Source organism: Mercenaria mercenaria, chromosome 6 (assembly GCF_021730395.1).
Source record: "Mercenaria mercenaria strain notata chromosome 6, MADL_Memer_1, whole genome shotgun sequence".
Lineage (NCBI taxonomy): Eukaryota > Metazoa > Mollusca > Bivalvia > Venerida > Veneridae > Mercenaria > Mercenaria mercenaria.
Genome location: NC_069366.1, coordinates 82,234,952 through 82,262,720, shown reverse-complemented (window position 1 = coordinate 82,262,720; position 27,769 = coordinate 82,234,952). Strand labels below are relative to the sequence as shown.

General features: G+C 34.9%; 1 protein-coding gene across 1 annotated transcript; it reads left to right on the top strand.

Moving 5' to 3' along the window:
* Positions 1 to 26,976, top strand: LOC123549903 (sodium-dependent multivitamin transporter-like). Its single transcript, XM_053546937.1, has 14 exons — positions 1 to 342; positions 10,272 to 10,337; positions 10,978 to 11,029; positions 11,488 to 11,555; positions 11,798 to 11,952; positions 15,342 to 15,482; positions 16,332 to 16,458; positions 17,321 to 17,409; positions 18,654 to 18,781; positions 20,023 to 20,180; positions 20,632 to 20,846; positions 21,401 to 21,456; positions 22,363 to 22,463; positions 26,854 to 26,976. The coding sequence occupies exons 1-14, from the start codon at positions 1 to 3 to the stop codon at positions 26,974 to 26,976; spliced, it is 1,821 nt and encodes a 606-aa protein (XP_053402912.1).
* Positions 26,977 to 27,769: the final 793 nt, after the last annotated feature.

Here is a 27,769-nt window from a genome sequence, read left to right as displayed (position 1 = left end):
ATGGCGTCCGGCCCTAGTTTTCATTGGGCAGATTACCTTATTTTCATACTGGTTCTTGTAATATCAACTGCCATTGGAATATTCTTTGCCTGGCGGGACCGGAAGAAGCAAAATGCAGCCGATTTTCTACTTGGAGGTAGAAAAATGGGGATACTTCCTGTTTCTTTATCGCTCATGGCTACTTTATTGTCGGCTGTAATGGTGTTGGGAGTTCCGGCGGAAGTGTACTATAACGGCGCTATCTACTGGTTGATTTTGTTCTCGAACATCATTGTATATCCGGTTGCGGCACACATGTTTCTCCCAGTTTATCACAACCTTGGCATCACCAGCGCATACGAGGTAAGATTGCAAAATTTGCGAGCCATTACGTTAAGTAGAAAAAATTGATTTTGTTTTTCAAAATATAAAATACAACTTAACTTCTATGGTCGTTCTTCTCACCAGACGGTCCGTTATAACGCGACGGTGTGCATTTCCTACTAAGTAAGTTACCAGTCAATAGAACACTTTTGCCATATCAGCCCCATACATGAAAAAAAAGTGGGCCCGTATTTGTTTTCTCGCATAAATTGGACATGTATTCTTACAAAAATATATTAAGACAATGAAAATGTATGTCGTTTACCTTAAGTAAGTAAAACATGTGATATCGGGTAGGGTATTTGGCCAAAACGAAACCCAGGTGACATTTAATACGGTTATTTCAACTACCAGTATGGAAAGATAATTAAGGAGAGGATGATGTGGTTAAGTGGTAACATGCCGAAATACGAAACCAAGAGTTCACAAATATTTTCATATATAAGTCATTACATATGTTCAAAACGTCGGGAGTTTGATACACGCGCTAACTAAAATTACCGGCAGTTTTCGGAGGTGGCTTTAAATGGTTGCCCCATGTAGAGTACTACACACCTGCACTTTATATAGCCAGGAAAAAGTTTTAGCACTGAGGCACCAGTCCTTCTGTATCTTGCACTATTCTCAATAAAACAAAACAGTATAGAAGTCGTCCATATTGGCAACAGGTGGCGGTTAAAAACAGACAGAAGTAGGCACAAAGATGAAAGGGTGAGATTGTTTCAGCCTCGAAATAGATTCACTTTATTACTACAGTGTTAAACGAAATATTCTCAATTCTGAAAGGAATCTGAACACGTTTTTAACAATGATACATAAGGCTGTTACGTCGTGTTATTCTGCCAGACGCTAGCGTCAAATATATGTAATTGTATCTGATACAATAAATTCGACAATGCGGCTTAAGGTATCCGATCCACAAAAAAGCAAGTTCTATATAACAGTGCTATTAAAATATAATATGAAATAGGGCACTGCCTCAATCGGGAATCGTTGCAGCTCATCAGCTTGCCCAGAAATATGCGTTTGTATCAAGTTAAAGATAGATTTTGGAATAAAAAAACAATACTACCAATATTTGTATTGATGTGCAAGACGTTGCGGTTCAAACAAGTTATTTAGACGCTTATTACGCACACGGAAAAAGCATATTCTTTCAAAAAAGCCGGAGTCAGACGCTCTGTGCACGTGCCGGGACGCTCTGTGCACGTGCCGGAAGGACACATTTTTTAATTCGATAGTATATCTCATTCAGTATATATATCGCTTGTTGCCGTGGAGGAATCGATCCCGATTTTCGTCGCAGCTTCGCGACGAAAATCGGTAGGATCGATTCCCTATCAAATATTGATGCCTGGTAAGCTCATAATATAATATAAGGCAATACCTCGATGGGAATCGTTACTGTCCACCAGCTTGCCCAGAAATATGCGTTTGTGTCAATTTAAAAGTAGATTTTGGAATTAAAAAGAACAACACTGCACATATTTGTACTGATGAGCATGACGTTGCGGTTCGGACAAGTTATGTGCACGTTTATTACGCACAAGGAAAAGGCGTATTCTTCCAAAAAATCCGAAGTCAGACGCCCTGTGCACGTGCCGGAAGACCGTTCTTTAATTCGATAGTATATCTCATTCGGAATATATCACATGTTACCGTAGAGGGATCGATCCCGATTTTCGTCGCCGCTTCGCGACGAAAATCGGTAGGATCGATTCCCTATTATTTTGGTAGCATTTGAAAGTGTATTGTCTACCGAAAAAGAAAACATAAATTACATGACAAAAATATGTTATAGAAATTTTTATTTTTTTTACTTTATTGTCTTCAATAATGATTCAACAGAAATCCAGTTATTACAATGTAAAAACAAAAACAAAAACAAACAAAAAAACCAAAAAGAAAAAAAAACAACAAAAAAAAACGTGGTCACCATGCAGTACGTGTTCGTGTAGGTTAAATGATGGTGTATGAAAGTTTAGACCGTTGCAATTTTAACATAATTAACATGTGCACGTTTAAAATGTACTAGTAAAACCTAAAGCTGATTTAAAAACGCATAGATTTACAGGAGGCAAGAAACTTCATTTATTTTTATCCTAGTTACGAACCCTGTCTTTCTAAAACAGATAGTAATAACCCGTATTCATCAGCACCTTGACCTAAGAACGCCAACTATTCAACTTGCCATTTATAACCTTGTTTATGAAATATTTATATTGACGAAAGTTTGCTACGCTCTCTGTAGATTACATTGTATATACATTCCTGCAAAGTTTTAATTACAAACAACGTGCCCAAAGACATCTGTTTATAATGTGACGACGCTCTTGTTTTACCGCATTCAGTGATGCCATACATAATTCGTTTCTGGCAGTACTACTGGCAGTATATATTGCAATTAGATATTTTTTGTATATGCTATTCTTATTTTTTTTTTTTGGTTTGGTTTAACGTCGCACCAACACAATTATAGGTCATAGAGCGACTTTCCAGCTTTGATGGTGGAGGAAGACAAGGTTAGCAATGAGAAAGTCCTTCTAAAAATGCACGAATACGGAGTCAGAGGTAATACTCTAAGATGGGTCAAAGGCTTCTTAGATAATAGGATCCAAGCATGCCTTAATGGCACTACCTCTGATGCCATCCCAGTATCATCAGGTGTCCCACATGGGTCTGTACATGGTCCTCTGCTCTTCCTAGCTTACATAAATGACCTCCCACAAAACGTCAGTTCCAAAGTCCGTCTGTTTGCAGATGACACGGCAATATATCTAAATCTGTCATCTGCAGACCAATCTGTCACTCTACAAAATGACCTCAAACTTCTAGAAAAGTGGGAGTTGTAGTGGCCGGGATATGGAGTTCAACCCTGCCAAGTGCCAAGTGATCCACGCCACTAGAAGGAAACATCCTATCCCTACCCAGTATCACCTACATGGAGTCCAACTTGAATCGGTCAGCTCAGCTAAATACCTAGGCGTGGATATCTCAAATGACCTATCATGGGACAATCACATAAACAGGTCAACCAAGAAAGCTAACCAAACCCTAGGGTTCTTGCGAAGAAACATTAAGGTCAAATCCCAACCCATTAAGACCATTGCTTACCAGACTCTAGTCCGATCCCAGCTCGAATATGCCTCCGAGGTATGGTCGCCCCACACCCAAACTCAAATTGACCAAATTGAAAGCGTCCAAAGGAGAGCCGCCCGTTGGATCAAGACCGACTACGGCCGTACTTCCAGTGTAACAGATATGCTACACTCTCTAAACCTTCGTCGACTGGATTTAAGGCGTATAGATCTAGGTTATCACTCTTCTGTAAGATTCATTATGATCTGGTTGCTATCCCAATCGTAGATTACCTGACCCCAATGACCCGTTGTGTCCACTATGGCCATTCCCTAAGTTATAGGTTAATTACTGCAACCACTGACTATTACAACTTTTCTTATTTTCCGAGAACAGTGTACCATTGGAACCAACTCTCCCCCCCCCCCCCCCCCCCCCCCCCCCCCCCACCACGCACACAGTGTCGCCCACCTCCCTACCCTAGATCAGTTCAGCGCTGCAGTTTGCAGCCTAGAACATGTCTCGCCATAGTTATCCTGCTAACTCAGGGTTTAACCTTTTTATATCACCAAAGTTATTTTTAATTTCTTCCACTCTAAATTTTTATCACTATATATATTCTTTCTCTTTTTGATATTGACGCGCAAAACGTCTACGTTTACGCAAGGGTTTTCACGTCAACGGCAGGTAGATAAATAGAAGACCCAAGGTGCCCCTCCATGCATTATTTCATCACGAGCGGGTACCTGGGTAGAACCACCGACGTTCCGCAAGCCAGCTGGATGGCTTCCTCACATGAAGAATTCAAACCCCGAGTGAGTGCTATTCTTAGGACGTCCTATTTAGCGCTGGACTTACATTGAACTTAACATCCTATAAAACTGTCAGAAGTTGAATACATAAACAATAACTTCAAAATTCATTTTCAAGAGCGCTTACTTGTCACTTGGTTTAAGTTCTCAAGCGTACTTATAGATGTTGTATTTGATATAAAAACTGTAAAATTTTATTACTATGATTATTGCATGCGCCAGTATAAATTAGATACTGTCATGTTAATATACTTTACTTCTTTGTTTTTATACCATTTCACTCCGGGAGAACTACGTTCCAACGTAAGTCATGTAACGATTTCATGTGACATATCTCAACGATTTTGTTGCGGTGTCGCTCCGTATGACCTTGTTGATTCATTTAATATTATGTGCAATAAAGCATTGATTCTACGTTTTCATAACTGAAAAGATGAATTTAATGTGTGGTAGCTATATTAGCCTTTTGGAGCATTTTGGAAGATACAACTAGCTAGTTACAAATAAACTTATGTAAGCTACATAAAATGTTGCAAGGCCGCAACGATAACAGACAATATGTGACAACGTCTCACATACAGTGTTGCGAAGTCTAAACAATATACTTACCGTTTTAACTTTTAGATTTCTTATGTACATCTTATCTTTACGTCGAGAACATTTCTTGACACTTTCATAAATGACTGGATGACGTCTGAGCAAGGTACAACAATTTAATCAGTATGACAAATGTATTTGTCGTTATCATTTTACACATTAATTATAGTCATACGCAGGCTGGAGTAAATTTCTTTGAAATGGATGCATAAATTCATATAAAGTTTCAGCATGAAAATTAAAACGTAAAGTTATTGCTGTAGAATAGAAACAATTATGTTCAGGTGTTCGCTATAGAAATACTTTCATTTATATCAAAGTCCACGGAATGTTGTAAGCATTGTCGGTGGCTCCTTCACAATAGTGGTGTTCTGCTGAACCATTACTCATACATTCAGTTTTGAAAAAAGTGCATACATGTTATGCATTTCAATTTTACATTCTACGTTAAAAGCGGATAGAGAACCTGTCAGTTTTAATACTTGGAAAACATCACAATTTAATTATTTATACTTTACTGCATGTCTTTCTTCCTCGTCCTTTTTAAAGAAGCACATTTCCTGAAAATTTCATTATTTCGATTTGTTTTCATCTCCCAATTTCCTTTTTAGATTGGTGAAACTTGTGCATTTACTAAGATATGCCAAACTTATGCAGCTTATTGCATTACCTTTTAAGTTTTAACTTTTCTTTTTCAAACTCAATTCATAAAAGTCGTTCGGTAACTCGAATATCTTTTACTTTGTCGTTTTAGTGAATCGCCCTTTTCCCGAAAAGGCTTTCTTAAATTGAAAGTCATGCAAAAATAAGCATTTATTTTAATCTCAGATAGATTTGAAAAAAAAAAAAAACAACAACATTTAAAATGGCATTGTATATTCTGTGCACCCACAGTAAGTTTAAACGTGAAAAGCCTCCGCGGCCAATGGTCGCTGACTTCGAATCACTTGTCATCGCAACTATGTGCTTGAACTTAGGCTTTAAATGTGGGATTTTCATGTAAGATATCCATCCAGTACGCTTGCAGTAGGTCGTTTGCTCTACAAAGATGCCCGTCCGTATATGAAATAATGTTCAGGAGGGCACCTAGGTCTTTCCATCACCATGAACCTTAATATATTTAACTGTCTCGGAGAGACGTAGAACGCTTCATAAATGTTACTAAATGGGCTCATAATAGCTTATACATTCAAACTTATTAAATAGTCCGTACATGAATACACCGGTAATCAAAACTGTATAGATAATCAGGATCGTGAAGCATTACTTAAGTTAGCTATTTCGCAACAAATGTTTTGGTCACTTTGCGCAGGCGTATTGCTCATTTTGTCCGCAAATACTATTTACTATTACATGCGAATGTATTAGGAAGCTGAGACGTCATAACTCGTAGCCGCCCACGGCGCAAGTGCCCTCAGGACAGATATTTCTATCCAATTCGTAAACACATGACTGAAGTTTTTCTTGCATATCGTATACAAATAAGCGTTTCATTCTGACAGATAATTTTTGTTGCATACCGTATTTTACAAATAATAATAGAAAGTTAAAGCAAATAGAAATACTTTTTTGTAGCACTCCTTCTTATGATAGAGTATTAACGCACAGCACATGAAATTAACGTCCGAAAGCTGAAGTGACGTCATGACGTTTCAATGAAACTTTAGTTTGATTGTTTGTAGCGTAACGTTATGTTCTTTCCGTAAAATAACGTATTTTGGACCGAAAAATATACTATATGTAAAAAGGACGGAGAGAAGGTCTCAAGGTACCTGATATTGTCTTAGTTTGCATATACAATACCATATATAATCAATGTATAAAGCGCTAGTTGTTACCAACACGAGAGCCATCTGGCATAGGGTGCCAGATGGGTTTTACATGCATGGTAAAATCAACGGAAACGCCAGTCCGCTGTGCAAGATTTTTTTTTCCTTATTACATACCAAAAATTGTTTTCCATTAAGTTTCAATGGACCGGGATCGTGCAATATTTTTCCTTATTATATACGTTATATAAATAGTAACAAAAAAGCCGTTTAAAACGGTCATTACGGCTTCTGTTTATGCATCAATAATGGCGCAGTGTGCCTTACGCGTCATAATCAGAATGGCCCCGGGTAACCGGATGTCAGTGCGTTCTAATGTTGACGTCATGTAGCAACATTATTATGGCGATTGAAAGGGCGCTGAATCATTTTAAGATCGATTGTCAAATATTTATGGCACTATTGATAAAAAGCAATACAAATAATGCTTTTAAGTTTTTGAAAATATGTGAAATGAAAATACCAAGATATATATGACGCGATGGTATATAATAAAAAGGTCAATAAACGGCTGAGTGTGCCTTAAAGCCATACTGGCACACATAGTTTCATAATAGCCCTAGGGCTAAAGCCATATAGGCGTGCCATTATGGCAAGAAAGCACAACCCAGTCATACATTAACCGCTTAGTAATTCTTCGTGAAATGTTTTTTCCAACCCTAAACTATGCTTTATGTTAGAAAGGAAAACTATCAAGGCATTTGATTTTATACAATGTATAGCCTCTTATACAAATAATATAGTAACTGAAAAGCTGCAGTAAATGCTAGTACCAATAAAAAATTGTACTTTAAACTTTTCTTACAATATTTAAGGTACACATGTAATAAACAGGTAATTACATTGATTAACCGATACATATTGACTACGTTCATATTTCAATATACAAATTTATTAACCTACAATTACATACTCACGTCATGTTGCTTAGTTACCTCCTTTGCTTCAAAAGAATTGTTTTACAGACTTTATAATAATGAAGTTGTGCGCATTCGTATAAGGCAACTCCGCGCCACCTCGTACATTTTGCTTTCATTTGGACAAAGATATCTTGGTTTCTGGTATATTTTACTCGAAAAGCAATGTTTTAAGCCGCAAGACTTCGATGAGTGTCAGTAACGCTTACTTGTGTCGCGTTTAGAGTTAGTAACATCATCGGTTAGAGTGAGGAACATGATATTAAACAAATATTACGTGTTTATGATAAAATAGATGCAGAAATACATTTCTAAGATTAAAACTGGCATTGCCTTTAAACGATTCATTGACTGTCTGTAATAATTGCTTTTGTAAAAAGTGTAGTACATATTTTTTTATTCTGTAAAATAGCAAACTGCTTCTTTTTTCTCAATAACAGACGAATTCTTTTAATATCTAAATGTTTTATTCAATTTATGCGATTACTGTTAGAATCTGAAAACATGTTCATGTTAAGACACAGGTAAATATAATCAAAGTAATTATTATATATGAAAATTATGTAAGCCGTGTCATATTGAGCGATACCGTAACCAAACGTCGTTGAGATATGTCACGTGATATCGTTGAGACATGACTTACGTTGGAACGTAGTTCTCCCGGAGTGCATTTGTAAAAGTGCAAAATCCATTCTCAAGTGCTTTTGAATGTAAAGCAGATCGAATAGGTTGTAAATTTGTATAAGCAAATTTGTGTGTGTGTGTGTGTGTGTGTGTGTGTGTGTGTGTGTGTGTGTTCGGGTTTAACGTCTTTTTCAACAATTTTTCAGTCATATAAACGACGGTGTCTACTTATAGCAGTGAGCACAATGCCCAGCTTTATAGTGCTGCCTCACTGGAATATCACACAGTAGACACGTGACATGATACCCCACCCAGTCACATTATACTGACACCGGGCTGACCAGTCCTAGTACTACCCTCTTAATGCTGAGCGCCAAGCGAGGAAGCTACTAGTACCATTTCTTACGTCTTTGGTATGACGCGGCCTGGGATCGAACCCACGACCTCCCGCACTCGAAGCGGACGCTCTACCACTAGGCTACCGAGGCGGTCTATAAGCAAATTTCTCACTAGAATCGCTTAAGATATTTACATTCTTATATACAGACTAAAACGGCATATGCAGTTTTGGATAAATGTTACGAGTCATTTTAAAAATCTATTGCAAACTTTCGAAATTCAAGTGTATTTTATGATTTAATTCGCAACTGTTCACTGCCCGTGGTATAAATGATACTAAGTGAAGACATGCGCGTGAAAAAATCCTGATTTTAGCCTTCATTTGCGTAGGAACCGAATATATCTGCCTGAACAATTATAATGTTGATACTTGAGCTGAAAGCTTTTGTTATACACGTACCTAAGGTGGTTGTAATGTAATTGTGATGTGTTAGCAAAATATAATATAGGCTTTTAAACTTTCATTTTCGTAGGAATATCGCCATTATGTTATTATAACGAAAAATGATATGCGAGGGAAGTGGAAAAAGAACTTAACTGTGGTCGCCGTTAAATTTCACCTTAGTTCTTATATATATTTTAAGCAGTATAATAATGATTGACGCAACAAGCATATCATTCCCAGTATACACAGGCGGTATTAATAATAAGGTGAGTTCTAACATAAAACTGCGGTTCTTGTCACTTTTCGGGGGTGTTTTAGTAGATGAGAAAGCGAGTGTTAACAGAGAGACTCTCGTGCTCACGTGCTTTTAAAACACCTTTTAATATATGCACGTTCCTTGGCAAAGCATAAACGTATTAAGGCCAATCTCCGAGCAGAGTTGTCGTTTGAAAACCTCAGATATCACCGGAAGTGCAAGAGATCGGTATTACGGCCTCAAAATGGAAAATTCAAACGGAAATGACGTCAACGTAAAAAAGCAACTAAGATTTCCTGCGCATTCCAAGGAAATTGAGTAACGTTGAGGGGTACTGTATTCATTTATTACATATTTTTTCGCGTTGTATGACAGAATAGCGCTAGTGCAAATTAATTTCGTGTTATAACATCTTCAGATTCCCCCGGGAACCAACCAATCCCTCGGGATTTTGCAGATGTTATAACACGAAAAACATGCGTTATTCCTACATAATCAATGATGTGCGGGCGCAGCGAGGAGAAAATGTTCATGCCTTTAGCCTTTAACTGCATAGAAAAAAAAAACGTGAAAAATAATATGCGTAAACAGTTTTTTTTTTTTAAATTAAATCCCGATGATTAAATCTATAACCTGTAACCTATATAACTAAAGTCTTCTACCATTATAATTGTATACTGCAGTCATCGCGTTGATATTACTTAATTGCACCTATAAAGTAATTTATTCCATGTTCCAACTTTACATAAATCATCGGGTGTAATATGTTTCTATTATTTGCAGATGCGGTAATTAAATAAAAAAAAAGATAACAGTAGTGTTTTTCAGTATCTGGAGATGGAATAGCAATGTTTTTTTTCAATAGCTATAGATGTCTTTTTTAGATATAATTATGTAAACAACATGATATTTCTTTCAATATCTATGATGTATATGATGTAGAGCAATGAGGCTGTCTGAAGTTAAGTTTAAATATATAACCCTCGAGATTAACTTTTATATTTGTTTCAGTATCTGGAGATGAGATTCAATCCCTTGGTGCGCATTCTCGGCTGCATTGTCTTCCAGATTCAAATGGTAACCCTTTCTTTCATGTCTTTTAAATATGTGAGCAGCACCATGAGAAAACAAACATAGTACGTTGCGACCAGCATAGATCCAGACCAGCCTGCGCATCCGCGCAGTATGGTCAGGATCCATGCTGTTCGCTTTCAAAGCATATTGCAATTAGAGAAACTGGTAGCGAACACTGGTCTGGATCCATGCTGGTCGCAAATGCGCTATGTTGGTTTTCTCATGGTGCGGCTCATGGTTTTCTCATGGTGCGGCTCATGTAATGCTTTCAGATAATGATTTTAATACTTCGAACACACCGGATTATAGGGAATCTAAATGCAGTAAAACTCTGAACATTGTTCTATATTTATTTTGTAATTTAATAACACATAAACCATACAAGGAGACTTCTGTGCCCGAGCAGTAAAGTTCAATGACTTCAAATCACCTGCTTCTCGCCAATGTGGATTTGATACCTCGTTTGGAGTCCATTCAGTTGGCCCACAGAAGGTCGGCGGTTCTACCTATGTGGTCGCATATGCCTGAAACAATGCCCGGAGGGACAGCTACGGTCTTCCTCTCCAATTAAAGACTTAATCTGAATTCTTAATAAAACCAAACAAAAATAAAACATATATCTTTATTATATATTTTGTTGTAGACGCTGAGCATGTCAATGGGACTTTTTGCTCCGGCTATAGCCCTCAATCAAGGTATAAACTTTCTGAATATTTATGCGGATAATTATATTAGCTGAAATTTCGATATATAGTCACTTTTACCGATTCAGTAAATTTTCGGTTGTGAAAATTGACCTGTTGCATCTTTTCCAGTGTTAAGCCCTTGCTCCTAGCACAATTTCCAGATGTTAAACAAGTCCAGTTACATAAACATTGACCTGTTGTATATGTACCAGTTATTAATTTTGATTATTTATATAAATACATCGACAGTTCATATATTTTCCTGTAATAAACTGAACCCTTGCGCAATATCTCATTATGGGTATTTACATGTTAAGTCCAAGGACATGAACCTTTGACATGTTGTGGATTTCTAGCTAGGAACTTTAAAATGCTCTGTAAATTTTATTTTCCAATATGCTGTACTAATATCAGGTATGAATAAAACATCCTGTGCTTTTTCCATTATGTTGTACATTTTTTTCCAGTAATGAACATTGACATGTTGATCTCTATTCTTGTTATTGGGGCTATCTGTACATTCTACACAGCCATAGTAAGTATAGCATATACATTTTCCCCATGTATTAACTGAAAATACTGATTTTACTAAAATATTACATTTCTCCTTTTGGTTAGAGTTGTCGGTTCCGTTTGAATTTGAATCTAAAAGTAGAATATGGATATGTAACACTTTTTACTGTTGTAATATATTTCCACAAAATTCAGTTCCAGTATGGATCCTTAATAATAATAATAATAATAATAATAATAATAATAATAATCCTTTTATTACAGGGAGGCCTGAAGGCAGTCATGTGGACAGATACATTTCAAATGTTAATTATCATGGGTGGTTTCATAGCTGTGCTAGTTCAGGGCTCGAATGAGGTTGGAGGTTTTAATGTCATTTGGGAAACCGCTAAAAATGGGAGTAAACTGGATATAGGAAAGTAAGAGCAAAGAGTTAATACAGTATTAAACTTTAAAACTTCTAACTGCATTACAAACTTTTTACTACACAAGTCAGGATGACAACATGCTATTACCACCTTTCAAATTCTTAAGAATGGTGTATAATATCAACGATGTTGTCTTATGTTTAAATAGAGGATATTACATGAGTGCTTTTTCATATTGAATTTATTAAACGAGTTGAATGAAATGATAAAATGCGAGGCTCTGCCGAGCATTTTATCAGTTTTATTCAACTCGTTTAATAAATTCAATCTGGAAAATCACAAATGTAATATTCTTTTTATCACATGTTATCCTTTCCTGTCGAAACATAACAAATCTACTTTCTTTTACTATATAAACAAGTCAATTTGACCAACGTCTCCTATACTGTAAATGACGTCGACGTCATAGAGAATAATAGGTTAGTACCGTAGATGAGAAAGTTTATCTGGCGAGGTGGAGGAGTTTATCGGGTGAGCCGGAGGCGAACCTGAAAACGTCCGGAGCCGAGCCAGATAAACTTTCTCTTTCTTAGGCACTAAACTATTATTCTATTTATCTTGTCATTACTTCATTTTCTGATATTTGGCAATTTATTTTACAAAAAATAAGTGTGCGACAACCGCTTTAATGACGTCATATTCGTAATGACGTCACTTATATAATGACGTAATCATCGTCACTGTAATGTGGTTACAATTAAAAATCGTATTAACTTCTTCGTTTTTGAATAAAAACTCATCATTTGACCACTCATTTCTTACTAACAGTGACAACAATATCGATCATAAGGTCACATGATCAACTGACCGTATATCACTGGTCACGTGTCAACTGACGGTATATCAAGAAAGATATACGGTACCCTGATATCGGGTCGAAAATACTGCAAGTGACAGAATAAAAAGCTTTATTACACCAGTGTATTATTATTTTTATCTAATGACTTTATTACACTCCCACAACGTCAAATATGTGATAAAGAAAAATAAAAAAAAACTTGATGATAGTAAATTGTAATAGAACCGTAAAAAGAGTTAATACTGTCCTAAAACTGCATTGAAAACTTTTTACTACACAAATCAGGATGACAACATACCATTACCACCCTTCAAATTCTTTAATACAGTATCAAACTTTAAAACTTCTAACTGCATTACAAACCTTTTACTACACAAGTCAGGATGACAACATGCTACTACCACCTTTCAAATTCTTTAGAATGGTGTATAATATCAACGATGTTGTCTTATGTTTAAATAGAGGATATTACATGAGTGCTTTTTCATATTGAATTTATTAAACGAGTTGAATGAAATGATAAAATGCGAGGCTCTGCCGAGCATTTTATCAATTTTATTCAACTCGTTTAATAAATTCAATCTGGAAAATCACAAATGTAATATTCTTTTTATCACATGTTATCCTTTCCTGTCGAAACATCAACAAATCTACTTTCTTTTACTATATAAACAAGTCAATTTGACCAACGTCTCCTATACTGTAAATGACGTCGACGTCATAGAGAATAATAGGTTAGTGCCGTAGATGAGAAAGTTTATCTGGCGAGGTGGAGGAGTTTATCGGGTGAGCCGGAGGCGAACCTGATAACGTCCGGAGCCGAGCCAGATAAACTTTCTCCATCTTAGGCACTAAACTATTATTCTATTTATCTTGTCATTACTTCATTTTCCGATATTTGGCAATTTATTTTACAAAAATAAGTGTGCGACAACCGCTTTAATGACGTCATATTCGTAATGAGGTCACTTATATAATGACGTAATCACCGACACTGTAATGTGGTTACAATTAAAAATCGTAATAACTTCTTCGTTTTTGAATAAAAACTCATCATTTGACCACTCATTTCTTACTAACAGTGACAACAATATCGATCATAAGGTCACATGATCAATTGACCGTATATCACTGGTCACGTGTCAACTGACGGTATATCAAGAAAGATATACGGTACCCTGATATCGGGTCGAAAATACTGCAAGTGACAGGATAAAAAGCTTTATTACACCAGTGTATTATTATTTTTATCTAATAGCTTTATTACACTCCCGCAACGTCAAACATGTGATAAAGAGAAATAAAAAAAACTTGATGATCGTAAATTGTTATAGAACCGTAAAAAGAGTTAATACTGTCCTAAAACTGCATTAAAAGCTTTTTACTACACAAATCAGGATGACAACATACTATTACCACCCTTCAAATTCTTTAGAATGGTGTATAATATCAACGATGACCTAGCGTAATAAAAAAGTGTCACTGTAACACCAAGCCTTTCCCGTCAAAACCGCAGTAATATTATTTGAATTTACTCTCTATACTTTGTCCATATTGAAGGTAAATTCCCTGTTGGAGATTCTGAAAGACGAGGGGACCAAGGTCAACTTTGACTTACATAGATAAACTAACATCGTTATAATGCGAAAGCTCCCTTATTGATACCTCAGTGCTGATATTACGGTCTCTTAGTAAATGGCAGTTGAAGGACGACAAAATTGGCAAAAATCGATTCTCAAAACTTATAAATTAATAGGCGCACGCTAAAATATGCGTACACATACACATGCATTTTTCATACGTGCACGCGTACATATATGGACATCCATATATGCTCTTGAAAAATTATTCCGCAGGCCGTATAACCTCTATAAATATATCAAAATATGGGTCTGCTCTATATAATTAAATATATCAACATATTTCAAAGACCATGTAAGGATCCAACCAATCAAGGCCTACCACAGGTTCGTCGTTCAGATGCTTGGATATTAAAGGCATTAGTCCTCGTGGTTCAATTCCTGCACATCTGATCTCTGATGAATTAGGTAACAAACCACTCGAAGGCCTTGAATATTTGTTAATTCTAACATGGCTCGATTTAATTGCCAGTTAAACAAAGAAGAATATCAAGCTCTGTATATTCTGTGACAAAAAACGGTTGACGCTCGGACCGGTAAAAGAGCAATATGACGTCAATTATGACGTCAAATTTCTGCATGACGACGGGTTCATCAACCCACGAGTAAACGAAGTCCGTCATAATATTTATTAAAATATTTCAATGAGCATATCAGAATGAAATCAATCAAGGGATTCTTGTGGTTTGTCGTCTAATATACCACGGTTCATCGCTCTGATGCTTTAATATTTAACCACTCGGGCTAACGCACTTATGGTTCAATTCCTACGCATCTAAACTCTAAACCGTGGTAAATTAGACGACAAACCACTCGAAGGCCCTGGTTATTTGTTAAGCATACACTGATAAAGATACGTTGTCCACCTCGTAACGTAATTGTCACTTTTATTTCATGTCAGCCTGATATAACGACTACAAACTATCGTTCTTTACTTGTAGTTTTGATCCCAGCCCTCTGGAGAGACACACGTTCTGGACTCTGGTTATTGGTGGCGGTATCACAACATTGACAGTGTACGCCGGGAACCAGGCCATGATTCAACGCTATCTCAGTATGGAATCCATCAAAAAAGCTCAAATGTATGTCCGATTTTCAACGAAATTATAGCGGATTTCAAATATACAAGTATTATACATAAAAATAGAATAAAGATTGTGAACAGTTTTGGAAATAAAATCAATTTGCGATTTAGTATAACACCTCCCCATAAATAAAGCAACAATGTTACCTGTTAAGCGGTCTTTTAATAAGGACAGTCCAATACTATTTAGTATAAAGTGTTGATCTACAGTGTTTAAACTCCAATACGGTTATTCGTCTCGTCGTCACCTTGATGATTATTGATCTTTTAGCCGAAATTTTAGCTCATCTTAATCGAAACCGATTGATACAATCGTATTTATATTTTACTACTTTTAAGGCAGGTTTCTTCCTGGTGAATATAATATTTCTTAGGTATTTATAAATCTAATTCAATCTATAACTTGCATTTCGTATTACATTGTTACACAGTTTTAATTTGTAAAAACAGCAAATACATTTGCAGTATTGGTAAGCGGTTATAAGTTGCCTATAATTGATTAAATAGAATATAAAGTAATCAATTCGCTTTGAAAGATAAGTTTCACGTTCCTGTTGATGGAATTCTTTTCGCGTGTTTGTGTTTTAGATCATGATGAAGATCAATTTTCACGAATATTTTGAATTCGCGAGTGGCATTCTTCGCGAATACTAGTGGAAATAAAACCATCGCGAGTTTTACATAATCTGCTGTACTTGCTTTTAACTGAATAATGATAAAATGGAGGATACGAAAAGACTACTTCCTGAGTTTTAAATGATTTGCTTCTGTCGCCTTAGATAAAATAATCAACGGCAAGTTGTTTTCTTTTCTTTTCTTTTATTTCTTTTTTTTTTATAATTTTCAGAGCCCTTTACCTACAGTTACCCGCTGGAGTAATAGTAACAACAATATTTGTGTATGCCGGACTACTTTTATTCGCCAAATATCCAGTTGACCCAATGTCAGACTGCACAATAACACTCCCAGATCAGGTATGTCATTTTGTTGTATATCTAAATTTAATTGGTAACAAGTAGTTGCAGGAAATTGTGGATCTTATTATTATTGTATTAGTTTTGACACAGCTGAATTATAGTGCTACTGTTTACAGCTGAAGAAAACCGACACATTTACAGCTACTGTTTACAGCTCGATCTGAAGTATTGTGCGTTTTAATCTACCTGACGGGGCGCGGTATTTTGAGATTACAATTATCTGCGTAAGTCAGACATTAACTCCTCCCCGCCAGGTCGAATAAAACGCACAATATCATGGTTCCGCCGACAAGCTTAAATACAATGAAAATAATTATTTGCTCTTTAGGATTGTATAATTTAAATGAAACTTCGACGTACATCTTACTGTTTTGTGTTCTGATTAATCTGAAGTGGTTTTTACTTTATATCACAGTGTCTGTTAGTGTTTTATTATCTTGCAAATCAGTGGCGCACATCTGAGACGAGATAGAGAGTAAAGATAATATATAGGAATTATACTATAGTATATCAAATTAGTATCATTATTTTCATATTAATTTATCAAAAGAGATTAATACGCTTATAAATAGCGTTTTATCATTTTTATTCAACGAGTTTAATAAATTCATTGTGAAAAAAAAGCAAATGGATTTATATCCTTTTACCCCATGTTTATATAGCTTATACCCCATCTTCATATATATGCCGAAGTATCCAATTTCCCTCTTTCTCCAGTTGTTATAGACAAAGCTAATTCGACAAACTACTTGAAACGACGGCGTCGACTAGCGTTATACATGCACTAATATATGTCATGACTTTATTTATTTCAAGCATGACAAAATTTTAGTATAATAAAAATGTACTGTAATTTCAGTTGATTCCTTGGCTAGTGGTTGACGTTTTAGGAGATTTGCCTGGATTACCAGGCGTTCTACTGGCATGTATCTTTAGTGCATCTCTCAGGTAAAGTATCCCTTTTTTATTCTGTAGATGCAGGTGTCATGCGATTCAAAATAGATTTTTTTTGTGGAACACGTTTGACAGTCACTGAATAGGGATAATGCAAATACAATCTAAAGATCAAATTATATTGCAGACCAGTATATTCTAATATGCTTGTCTCTGTTAAAACACTCTTACGCTAGAATGACGTCACATTAACGTGCGATGACAAAGTTTTTGTTGCGACCAAGAAAGAGTGCTTTTATATTTTATCTACTGTTTTAGATAAAGGGTATATTAGAATTGAAATACTTTATAGTAAAACTGTGTTTTAACATTATTTATACACTCAGGCGGTAATACGTCGTACAAATAATTTCACGCGCTATGCGCCCTCGTGAAATTATTACGTCCGACGTATAACCGCCCATCGTGCATAAACAGTGTTAAAGCACCCTTTTACTATAAATTATTTCTTAATTACATGTGGCTAAATGAAAGAAACATTCCTCTGTTTACTTTCGATCCATGGTACATGTCGATAAAATGTGATATTGGGGATACAAGGTCAAAAACAAACATAACAAAACAAAACACGTTAGATAACATTTTGAAGTGCCGTTCTGTCTCAGTTTTAAACTGTAAGTAAATATTGATATTTTTTTCAAACATCTTTAGAAATATGTGAAATAAAAACATATGAACAATTCTTGATAAATAAGCTGCTACAATCAGTATATCCATAAGATGTTAAGAAACGTTAACTTTTTGTTATGAATATTTTCAGATTGAGTCTTTATTCCGTGTTGAACGCATCTATTCTGTTTTCAAATCAACGAAACCGTTGCCCTGGAAACATATAAATATTCTTGTTGTGCATAGAGAACAATGCGTCCCTTTCTTGTATTCTAAATTTGCATTTTACACACTTGTTTAAAAGTCACTACGTAAAATCTGGTGGTCTATCTTGATTGTTTGACCACCGCTACTGTTATTCGACGGTAACGTTGAGGACATGGCGGTCCTCCTCTATGAAACGAGTCAGCCTGTCTATGCTTGAAATGATAACACCCTGAGGGGCACCTTGGATCTCCCCTCACCATTTAAAGCTGGAATGTCGCCATTATGACCTATATTGCGTCGTTAAACCAAACAAAAACAAAATGTATTGCTATAGAAATGTCATCCAGCTATATATTTCTCACATTAGTCGAAGTATGCCTATTTCTTTGTCATCATTTTACTGATTGATGTACTTATTTCAGCACGGTATCGTCTGGTATCAACGCAATATCTCTTGTATTCATGGCAGATATAGTTCAACCAGCTTATATGAATCTGAAGGGAAAAGCTATTACAGAACCGAAAGCAACTATTATCTCAAAGATTATAGGTAGGTATCGAGTTACCAGTGAGTGCAAACTGTTGATTATAGGTAGGTATTGAGTTACCAGTGAGTGCAAACTGTTGATTATAGGTAGGTATCGAGTTACCAGTGAGTGCAAACTGTTGATTATAGGTAGGTATCGAGTTACCAGTGAGTGCAAACTGTTGATTATAGGTAGGTATCGAGTTACCAGTGAGTGCAAACTGTTGATTATAGGTAGGTATCGAGTTACCAGTGAGTGCAAACTGTTGATTATAGGTAGATATCGAGTTACCAGTGAGTGCAAACTGTTGATTATAGGTAGGTATTGAGTTACCAGTGAATGCAAACTGTTGATCGCTTTTTAATATACATTTGTAATTGTTTTTCTTTCGGTCACTAGCTGTAATTTAACACATAAATTCTGTAAAGTTTGCATTTTGGTAAGAATAAACTCGCGTCAAAACATAAATGCTATATATTTACATATTAATAAGAATAAACTCACGTTAAAACATAAATGCTATAAATTAGCAAGTTGATAATAATAAACTCATGCTTAAACATAAATGCTATATATTTGCATATTGAAAAGACTAAACTCGCGTTAAAACATAAATGCTATATATTTACATACTGATAAGAATAAACTCATGCTTAAACATAAATGCTATATATTTGCATATTGAAAAGACTAAACTCACGTTAAAACATAAGTGATATATATTTACATACTGATAAGAATAAACCCATGTTTAAACATAAATGCTATATATTTGCATCTTATTAAGATAAGAATAAACTATTGCATTTCTGCACGAATAAATCGGTGTTAAATCATTAATACTATATATTTGCATTTCGGTAACAATAAACTCGCGTTTCTAGCTGTGGTCTATCACAAAAACTCCGAATAACTTATAGTAGTTGCAATACCATTTTGTATGATTATTACTGGAAATACTTACAGTGCATTTATACTGTATAATTACACAAAACTTTGCATCGTTCTGTCAGGGTATTTTTGCGTTATTCCTAAAATTATTGCGAAAAATCTCTGTTTCTGTTGTCTATTGACGTTACTATTTTGTTCTGTCAAGTAGACCGAGTCATATAACATGATTATCTGGATGAATAGTATAGTCCAGCTTGGAAATTAACAAAAAAGTATGTTCAATGATTTTCTTATTTCTGTCGGTAGTGGCAAAACAATCTGCATAAAGACTTTTAAGTGTTGTTTCTACATAGCCTAACCGACATATTTTCAGCATTTATAAGTGGCGGCGTCACAATTGGACTGGCATTTATCGCCGAGCTGTTCGGAGATTTGATACTTCAAGTAGCTCTGAGTATATACGGCATGATCGGTGGACCATTACTCGGTCTGTTCGTCTGTGCTATGTTCATACCAATGGTGAATGAATGGGTAAGTTCGATTTTTGAAGTGTAGGCTACCTGGATGATGTTGTAATTCATGTATTTTTTTTTTTAATTTGTTGCAAAAGTCAGTGAAAGACAATAGAGTGGCTGTGCTAAAAATTGAAGATAAGTTGAAAGGCGAAATATTTGTCATAATGTAATGAATTCACTCTATTCAAAACTTTGTTTAATGTCAGTTTGAATAATTGGTGTACAACTAAAGAACTGAATGGTATAGTTACATTATGCCCCGTATTTCGTGTCGAGCAAACGTCTTTTTGTGATCATTTTAGTTTTCTACAAAAAAGTACATAAAATTTCAAAAGTTGATTACGTATATCTATAGAGCTACTTCTAACGTGTCTGAAATAATTCCAAAGAACATAAAAAATATAGATCAATATCATTTTATATTTTGAAAAAAACTTAATATATATAATAAAATAATTTTATTTTAGGGGGCGGTAAGTGGACTGATAGTTGGTCTTGCCATGTCATCATGGCTTTCTGTCGGCTCTATCATTATGGCAAATGACAATAGGCCTCCATCACCCGTGTGCGCGGCATCAGATGGAGTCATCGCCAATATGACTAATATGACGTCAGTAATGACGACAGTTACCACAACAGTGGTGTCCAATGTTACAGGTCCTGTTGAATTGGAAACTATGAGGTAGATTGATTTACATATGTTATCTTCAGTTAAGAAATTGAATGCATTGTTTTCTGTAGTTTTCATTTGCATATAGATAGGATAGGATTAAAGTATACTAGGAATATATTCAGACAAAAATTTCATTACCTAGATCTACTTAGCCTAGAGTAAATTCTTAGCTTCAGTTGTTTGAAGTTTCAAAATATACTTCAAGCAAGTAGCATATCTCCATCTAGAATCAGTTTGAGATTCAAAAATTACAATAACTATACTTTTTACATAAATATCTTACTTAATGCTGACATTTCAAACTCTGAGATTTGAATGGAAAAATAAATTAGCAGAAAATATTTTATTCTATAGATCTAGATTGAAAAGGTGTTTTCAGTTAGATCTACAAACAATATCATTACAATGTTAAGTAATAAAAAGAAATTTACGAACTACTTTTAACAGAATGCATATAATTGTAAAATGAGTTTCAAGTATAAATTGACAGTAATCATTTTACCTATTTTTTATGGGGGCAGTGGTTTAGAAATGTTCTACAGTCTATCCTACCTTTGGTACAGTGCCTTTGCCGTGTGTGTGGTTATCATAGTGGCTGTTCCAGTCAGTTGTCTCACAGGTAATGTATAATGTTACATATCTTTAGAATAGTGGTATGAGGCTTACTTTAATTGTTTGACTGACACTGTGACATCTGCTGTTAAGAAACTAACGTTCCCTCTTTTAAAGAATTAGAAAATGATACTTATCAATAAAAGTTACAGGTTACAACTCTGCTTTTTTGAACAACCTAAGACCGGTAACAGGCACCATTAGCCTCCATTGATTCGCGTAGAATTATTAACCTGTTGATAGTTGTAGCAATCGAAGCGCATGCGTTGACCTCGTTGTGCTTCTTGCGTTCGACGACGTCCCAAGATGGTCAGGCTAGTTTTTTTCGCTAACTTTACAAAAGCAAAAAAGTGGCCCCGCTCGTGGATTTCATATATTGTCAGTTACACGTGGGTGGATCATTAAATAAGGTAATAGCAGCCATGGTTATTGTTGCCAGATAATTGAATGAGTCCTTTGCTGTTGTGTGTTGTCATCATGACCGTCATAGGTAGTCGTATCTCTATTTTGCTTATTACAGCGGCCGAGTTTATTTCAGATAAGAGCAGTTTTGGTCACTAAGGTTAGCAAGTATTAGAACGTTGAGTGTAGAAAACTTTCTATGGTGTATATTTTTTGAGTATGTGCCTTTGAAAAGACTATAATATTGACACAAATAAATTCCACTGAAAAGGTTTTTTAAACATAGCCTCACACAGACTAACTCAAAAGTATACCAAAGTATTTAATTAGGTGTCATGTCTCTCTAAAAATTATGTTTGACCTTTTTATAGCCTCTTACAAAATCAGAGTTAGTTATCCCGATGTACCACATCGTGACATGGCCATTAAAATTCTATGATGCAGATAAGGATTAGTTTCCAATATAACACACATATTACTACTTATCTTTCTTATATTTTTTTTTATTCAGGCGGAACACGAAAGAAACCAGTAGATCCAAAATTATTATCGCCGTTCTATCACACAATAGTGAGCTTTTCTTCGATCATGGGCAAAGACAGCGATTATAAGGTAACTATTACTATGAAGTGTAGCCGTTTGTTTATATATCTGAAGGCAGATGCAAAGATGGTCTGTGCTATATTTGGAACACCAGTGGGAGAAGCGGAAGATATTTTATTGACCAAATACTTGTCAAATAGGTCGTTAAATAACAATACTATTTTCTGAAACACGCTAATTTGATTGGTAGAAAATCAGAGCGCTTCACGAGCGGGGCTTCAAAAAGTGATAGTCTCGAAAAATGTTATTAACTATCTAGCTTAATTATCACAATACGACGTGAAAATGGATTAACATTGTTGGTATATAATAAAACTTTTGAAAACTTGTATTTCGGCCAAATTTCAGCCACAGTCTGTTAGTTAAAAATAATATATAAACTAGCGGAAATATGAGATAATTTGTCCGTTGGAAGAGTTTGTGCAAGTTTTGTGTTGATGATGTTAACCATTTACTTTCAGCACAACATATTGTGTTTAATGTGTAAAAATAAATAGAACTTTTATAAAACAGTTCCTGTTGAGTTACATTTAATCTGTAAAGTAACATACTGAACACTGAATTTAAATGTTTTAATGTCATTTTGATATTAGTGAAAAAAATAGTGTTGAATAATTTCAGGAAAAAATCACAGCTAATGGAGATATTCCTTCAACAACAGTATTATAGAACCATATATTTAGCATATAATTAAAATTAGGTACTAAGCATTCTCTTATTTCAAAGCTAAGTTTACCAAGTTTTGACTTATAGTTAGATTTGTTAGATTAAGTTAAATCAGTTCTTAAGCTGACTAGTATCATTCATATACTTTGGTATTTCTTATGTGTCATGAAAGTTCAAGAAGAATTTATGCTTTGTCCTTTGATGTTTGGAGTTCTTTCGATTGTTTTTGGTGTATTTCTTTGACAGTTCCGAGGTTTTGTTGTTTATCCTAAAATGTGTCTTTAATGAAGTCAAATCAGTATCAGTGTTTTGCACAGAAGTACATCACGACTTGGTATGAAATCACATTGTGTGACAAGTTACTTTTAATTTATCTCGAGTGTTTTCTGTGGAAATTACAAATTAATTAAGTATTTCGAATTGATTGCCAAATATTGGCATATTTTACCATGCTTTTGAATTATCTGTCCGGTAGTTTTATGAAATTTTAGCTCTGTCTTTGTTTATACATGTACACAATTACCCCCATCTTACTCATTTTATCATATGTGTTTACGCATGTATTACTCTTTGACTGAGAAATACTTACCTTGTGTTAAAGTAATATTTATCGATCTTAGTGCTCTTCACACATTTAATTTCGGATTCTTTATGAAATAGGATCTTTACGTCCATGCCCTTAAATGCTTTAGAACGATTTTATTACCATTACTTTTTGGTCTAGAAATTAGGGCGTAATGTCCTTTATTGCAATGGAATGATAATGTTACATTTTGGTTTAGAAAATATAACGTAATGTCCTTGCTATAAATTGTTAAAAAAACAAAACTATTACCTGTTGGTTTAGAAATTGGATCGTATTGTCTATGCCATTAATTGCTATGAAGGATACTGTTACCAATAGACTTAGAATTTTGAACGAATGTCCATGCTCTTGATACTAGTACCTATTAGTTCAGAAATGAGAACAAAAGTACTTGTTCTCGCTGCAGTTCCCAAGGGTTCAGCAATAGACCCCTGTCTTTACCTGATTTACCTTAACCATTTACCGACTTCATTAAAAGTAACAGTAGATTATTTGCATATAACACAATTGTGTGTATTTTGCGGAGATCCTAACTTGTTTCACATATTCTGCAAAATGCTCTCCATTCCCTAGAAGCATCGGAAAAGGACTGGTCAATGAAGTTCAACCCGAATAAATATTGGGTACTAGAGACTACTTGAAAGGACAAAGTTCAAGTTTTTACAATTACACAGTTATTTCATAACATAATTATCAAATTAATAGAATGAACAAAATAAAGATATCAGCTGGTCAAATCACACAGATAACATTACTGCAAAAGTAAAGAACTCACCCTGAATCAGCAAGAGAAATGTCAAAACTGCCATCAGAAAAGTAAAAAAAAAGCAGCATATAACACCCTTTATGTCCGACCAAAACTTGAATGCTGCACTACCATCTGACATTCATCACATTAACCTTAACCATTTACCAACATCATTAAAAGTGTACTATTTGCATATAACACAATTATATGTCTTATGCGGAAATCCCAACTTGTTTCACAAATTCTGCAAAATGCTCTCCATTCCCTAGAAGCATAGGAAAAGGACTGGTCAATGAAGTACAAACCAGATAAATTTTTGGGAACAAGATGCTTCTTGAAAGAACAAAAAGCAATTATTTACAATTACATTGTACACAGTTATTTCATAACATAATTATCAAATTAATAGAATGAACAAAATACACCGGCGTCAACTTGAGTAAAGATATCAGCTGGTCAAAGCACACAAATTACTCATTACTGCAAAAGTAAAGAACTCACCCAGAATCAGCAAGAGAAATGTCAAAACTACAATCAGAAAAGTCAAAGTTTCAGCATATAACACCCTTATGCCCGACCAATAAACTTGAATGCTGCACTATCATCTGACATTCATTACATAAAATTTAACGAGCATAACTATCAGCAGATCGATACGTATGTAACAACTTTAATCAAACAAGCAGTATCACCTTAAAAAACCTAAATGGCAATCCAAGGTATCAGGGTACTGTAGCTTGGCACATACACTTTGCACTGATACTAAGACTTTGGAATGTCACATTGAATTGGGGAACAGCAGTACGCTAAATATAGTGCCTAAACGGACATTTGTTAAACATAGTTGTATACATATGTGCATACAAAATAACGGTTTTTATCCGAATTTGGGACACGGAATTTGTCTATGTAATCAACACTGGGATGGTCCTAGAAGCCCATTACAATATAACAATATTAAGCCTTACCCCCGGGGTTCCTCTTTTTCAGATTTCATTTTTTTAATTATATCTTATGACCAACCAATTGCGTAATCCCATTTTAAGGAACAATAGTAGGAAATAGCATGGCTAAGTTATTGAAGGAGTGAAATCCTAATAAAGCCTCTGCAAGACTACTCAAGGAGTTTCACCAAAGGATATCTCTACTCATAAATAGTAATAGTCCCAGCAGATCGAAAAATGCAGTCGCTTCGATCCAGTATACAAAGAAGGCCAAAAAAATCAGAGGCTAGTATCTATAGGCCTATATCCTTAACATTCTTACCTATGAAATGATAGAACATATTTTAGTTTCTAACATCAGGTCCTACTTTGACAGAAATGATTTTCATTCATAATCAATATTGTTTCAGTTCAGAGCTTATCTGTGAAACAAAGTTTATAACGTTTACACAAGAGGTCTTCGAGAAACTAGATAATCGCCAGCAGACTGACAGTTATGGTATATGAAATAATACATAATCTCGACTTGGAGTCTATCCATAAGCATTACAGAGCACAAAGTCATTACTCAAAAACAAATTTAAAAGTGTTGTTTTTGATGGCTGCTCCTCATGCACTCAACATTAAGTATCTGCCCTGATGTATGTTATACTACGGTGACGGTATATTATTAACCTTTTGGTTTAGAACTTAAAACGTATTGTCCATGCCCTTAACTTTTAGAACGATATTATTATCTATTTGTTTAGAAATTAGAACAAAAATCAATACCCTTATATGTTATAGGACGATACTATTAAACTTTTGGTTTAGAAACAAGAACGCATGACCATGTCCTTACCTGTTATAAGATGATACTATTACCCTTTGTTCCGGAATTTGGAATGTATCGTCTATGTTTTTAATGCTAATACCGTTAGGTTTACAAACGTGTACGTAACATCCTAATTATTTAATCCTTTCTTTGAAAGTTTCGTCCTTTAGTTTTCTGTAATAGTTTCTCTAGCATTATTCTTTATTTCAGTTAATCTCGTTTTCTCGGTAAAGAAATGTTTCAGACTCTTCTGTCTTTTTTATCTTTAAAAAATTGTTATTTTGTACAGATGTATATGCGTATGAAAGCAAACTTTGGGATTAATGTAAATTATAGCTTTAAAACAAAGCACGCTTATTCAGAACAGTTGTAATATTAATGAACGTATGTTTATTTATCAAGTTTGATTTTAAGAATAAGATGGTTAAATAATTTTTACGTTTTTAGATTTAATCTTGTGTTTTGAAAGTATGTAGTTTGGTATTTAATTTAGATATCAAAACTTAAAATAAAATGAGTCACTAGAAGAGCGTCTATTGTACAATGGTTTGTTTTGAAATCGGAATATTGATATTGCCTACGGCATCTGGAATTTATATGCTTTAACTTTTTTTTTTAAACATAAATCGACATATTTTCAGGATCACAATGGATTGTTTAGCGATGCCCATGACTACACGGTATATGCCATAAATTCGGACAGAACGTCGGAGAAAGGGCTAATGAACAACATTTACTCCACAGGTTATGCTACTAAAATGTAGTGTTGGGCAAGCGTGTCCAACATATTCGAAACTATGCCAGTTTTATCTTTCTCAGATAATATATTTTAAGACTTTTTGCGAGCATTTGTGCAAATATACTGTTCGCATATATAGGTTTCTACTTGACCTGTATTTTTTTTACCGAAACCGCTACCTCAGACAGAATATTTTATTGTATATATACGGGAATACCTGGCAGATGAAATATTCGTCGATATAAATATTTTCTTTTATAATTGTATTTTAATTTTTATGTACCCTATCCGCTATCTCGGCCAGTATTTTCATACTTAATTTGTAGGAGTACAAATTTCTCCCTTGTTTGATGATACATAAGCTTGTTTTCCTATTTTTATATGTTATTTTTAGCTCGCCTGAAGACAAAGTGCTCATGGTGAGCTATTGTGATCACACTGTGTCTGTTGTCCGTCGTACGTGCGTCCGTTCGTTTGTCCGTCCATCCGTCAAGTTGTAAACAAGTGTGTTTAAACGACATCTCTTCCAAAACAACTGGATATTGATGAAACTTAGCCTGGATGTTCAATGGGTGGTCCTCTACCAAAATTTTCCAAGCAGTTCTGCTTGCTTGCATATAGGGGCGGCCAGAACTAAAAGTAGAAAAATCTTCAAACGACATATACTTATAAAACGATGGTCCGATTTTGAAATAATTTCACACAAATGGTCCTTATGTCATCTTCTGGGAAGATTGTTCAAATTATACCGATTAACGATTTGTCAAAAACATGACCGCCAGGGGGCGTGGTCATTTTTCCCTATATGTAAATAGTGG

Bases quoted from the DNA above. Each gene is read 5' to 3' on its own strand.
- LOC123549903 (XM_053546937.1), top strand. From the start codon at position 1: ATGGCGTCCGGCCCTAGTTTTCATTGGGCAGATTACCTTATTTTCATA. The intron at 11,556-11,797 runs GTAAGTATAGCA...CTTTTATTACAG, and splicing joins GTACATTCTACACAGCCATA to GGAGGCCTGAAGGCAGTCAT. The intron at 11,953-15,341 runs GTAAGAGCAAAG...CTTTACTTGTAG, and splicing joins AGTAAACTGGATATAGGAAA to TTTTGATCCCAGCCCTCTGG.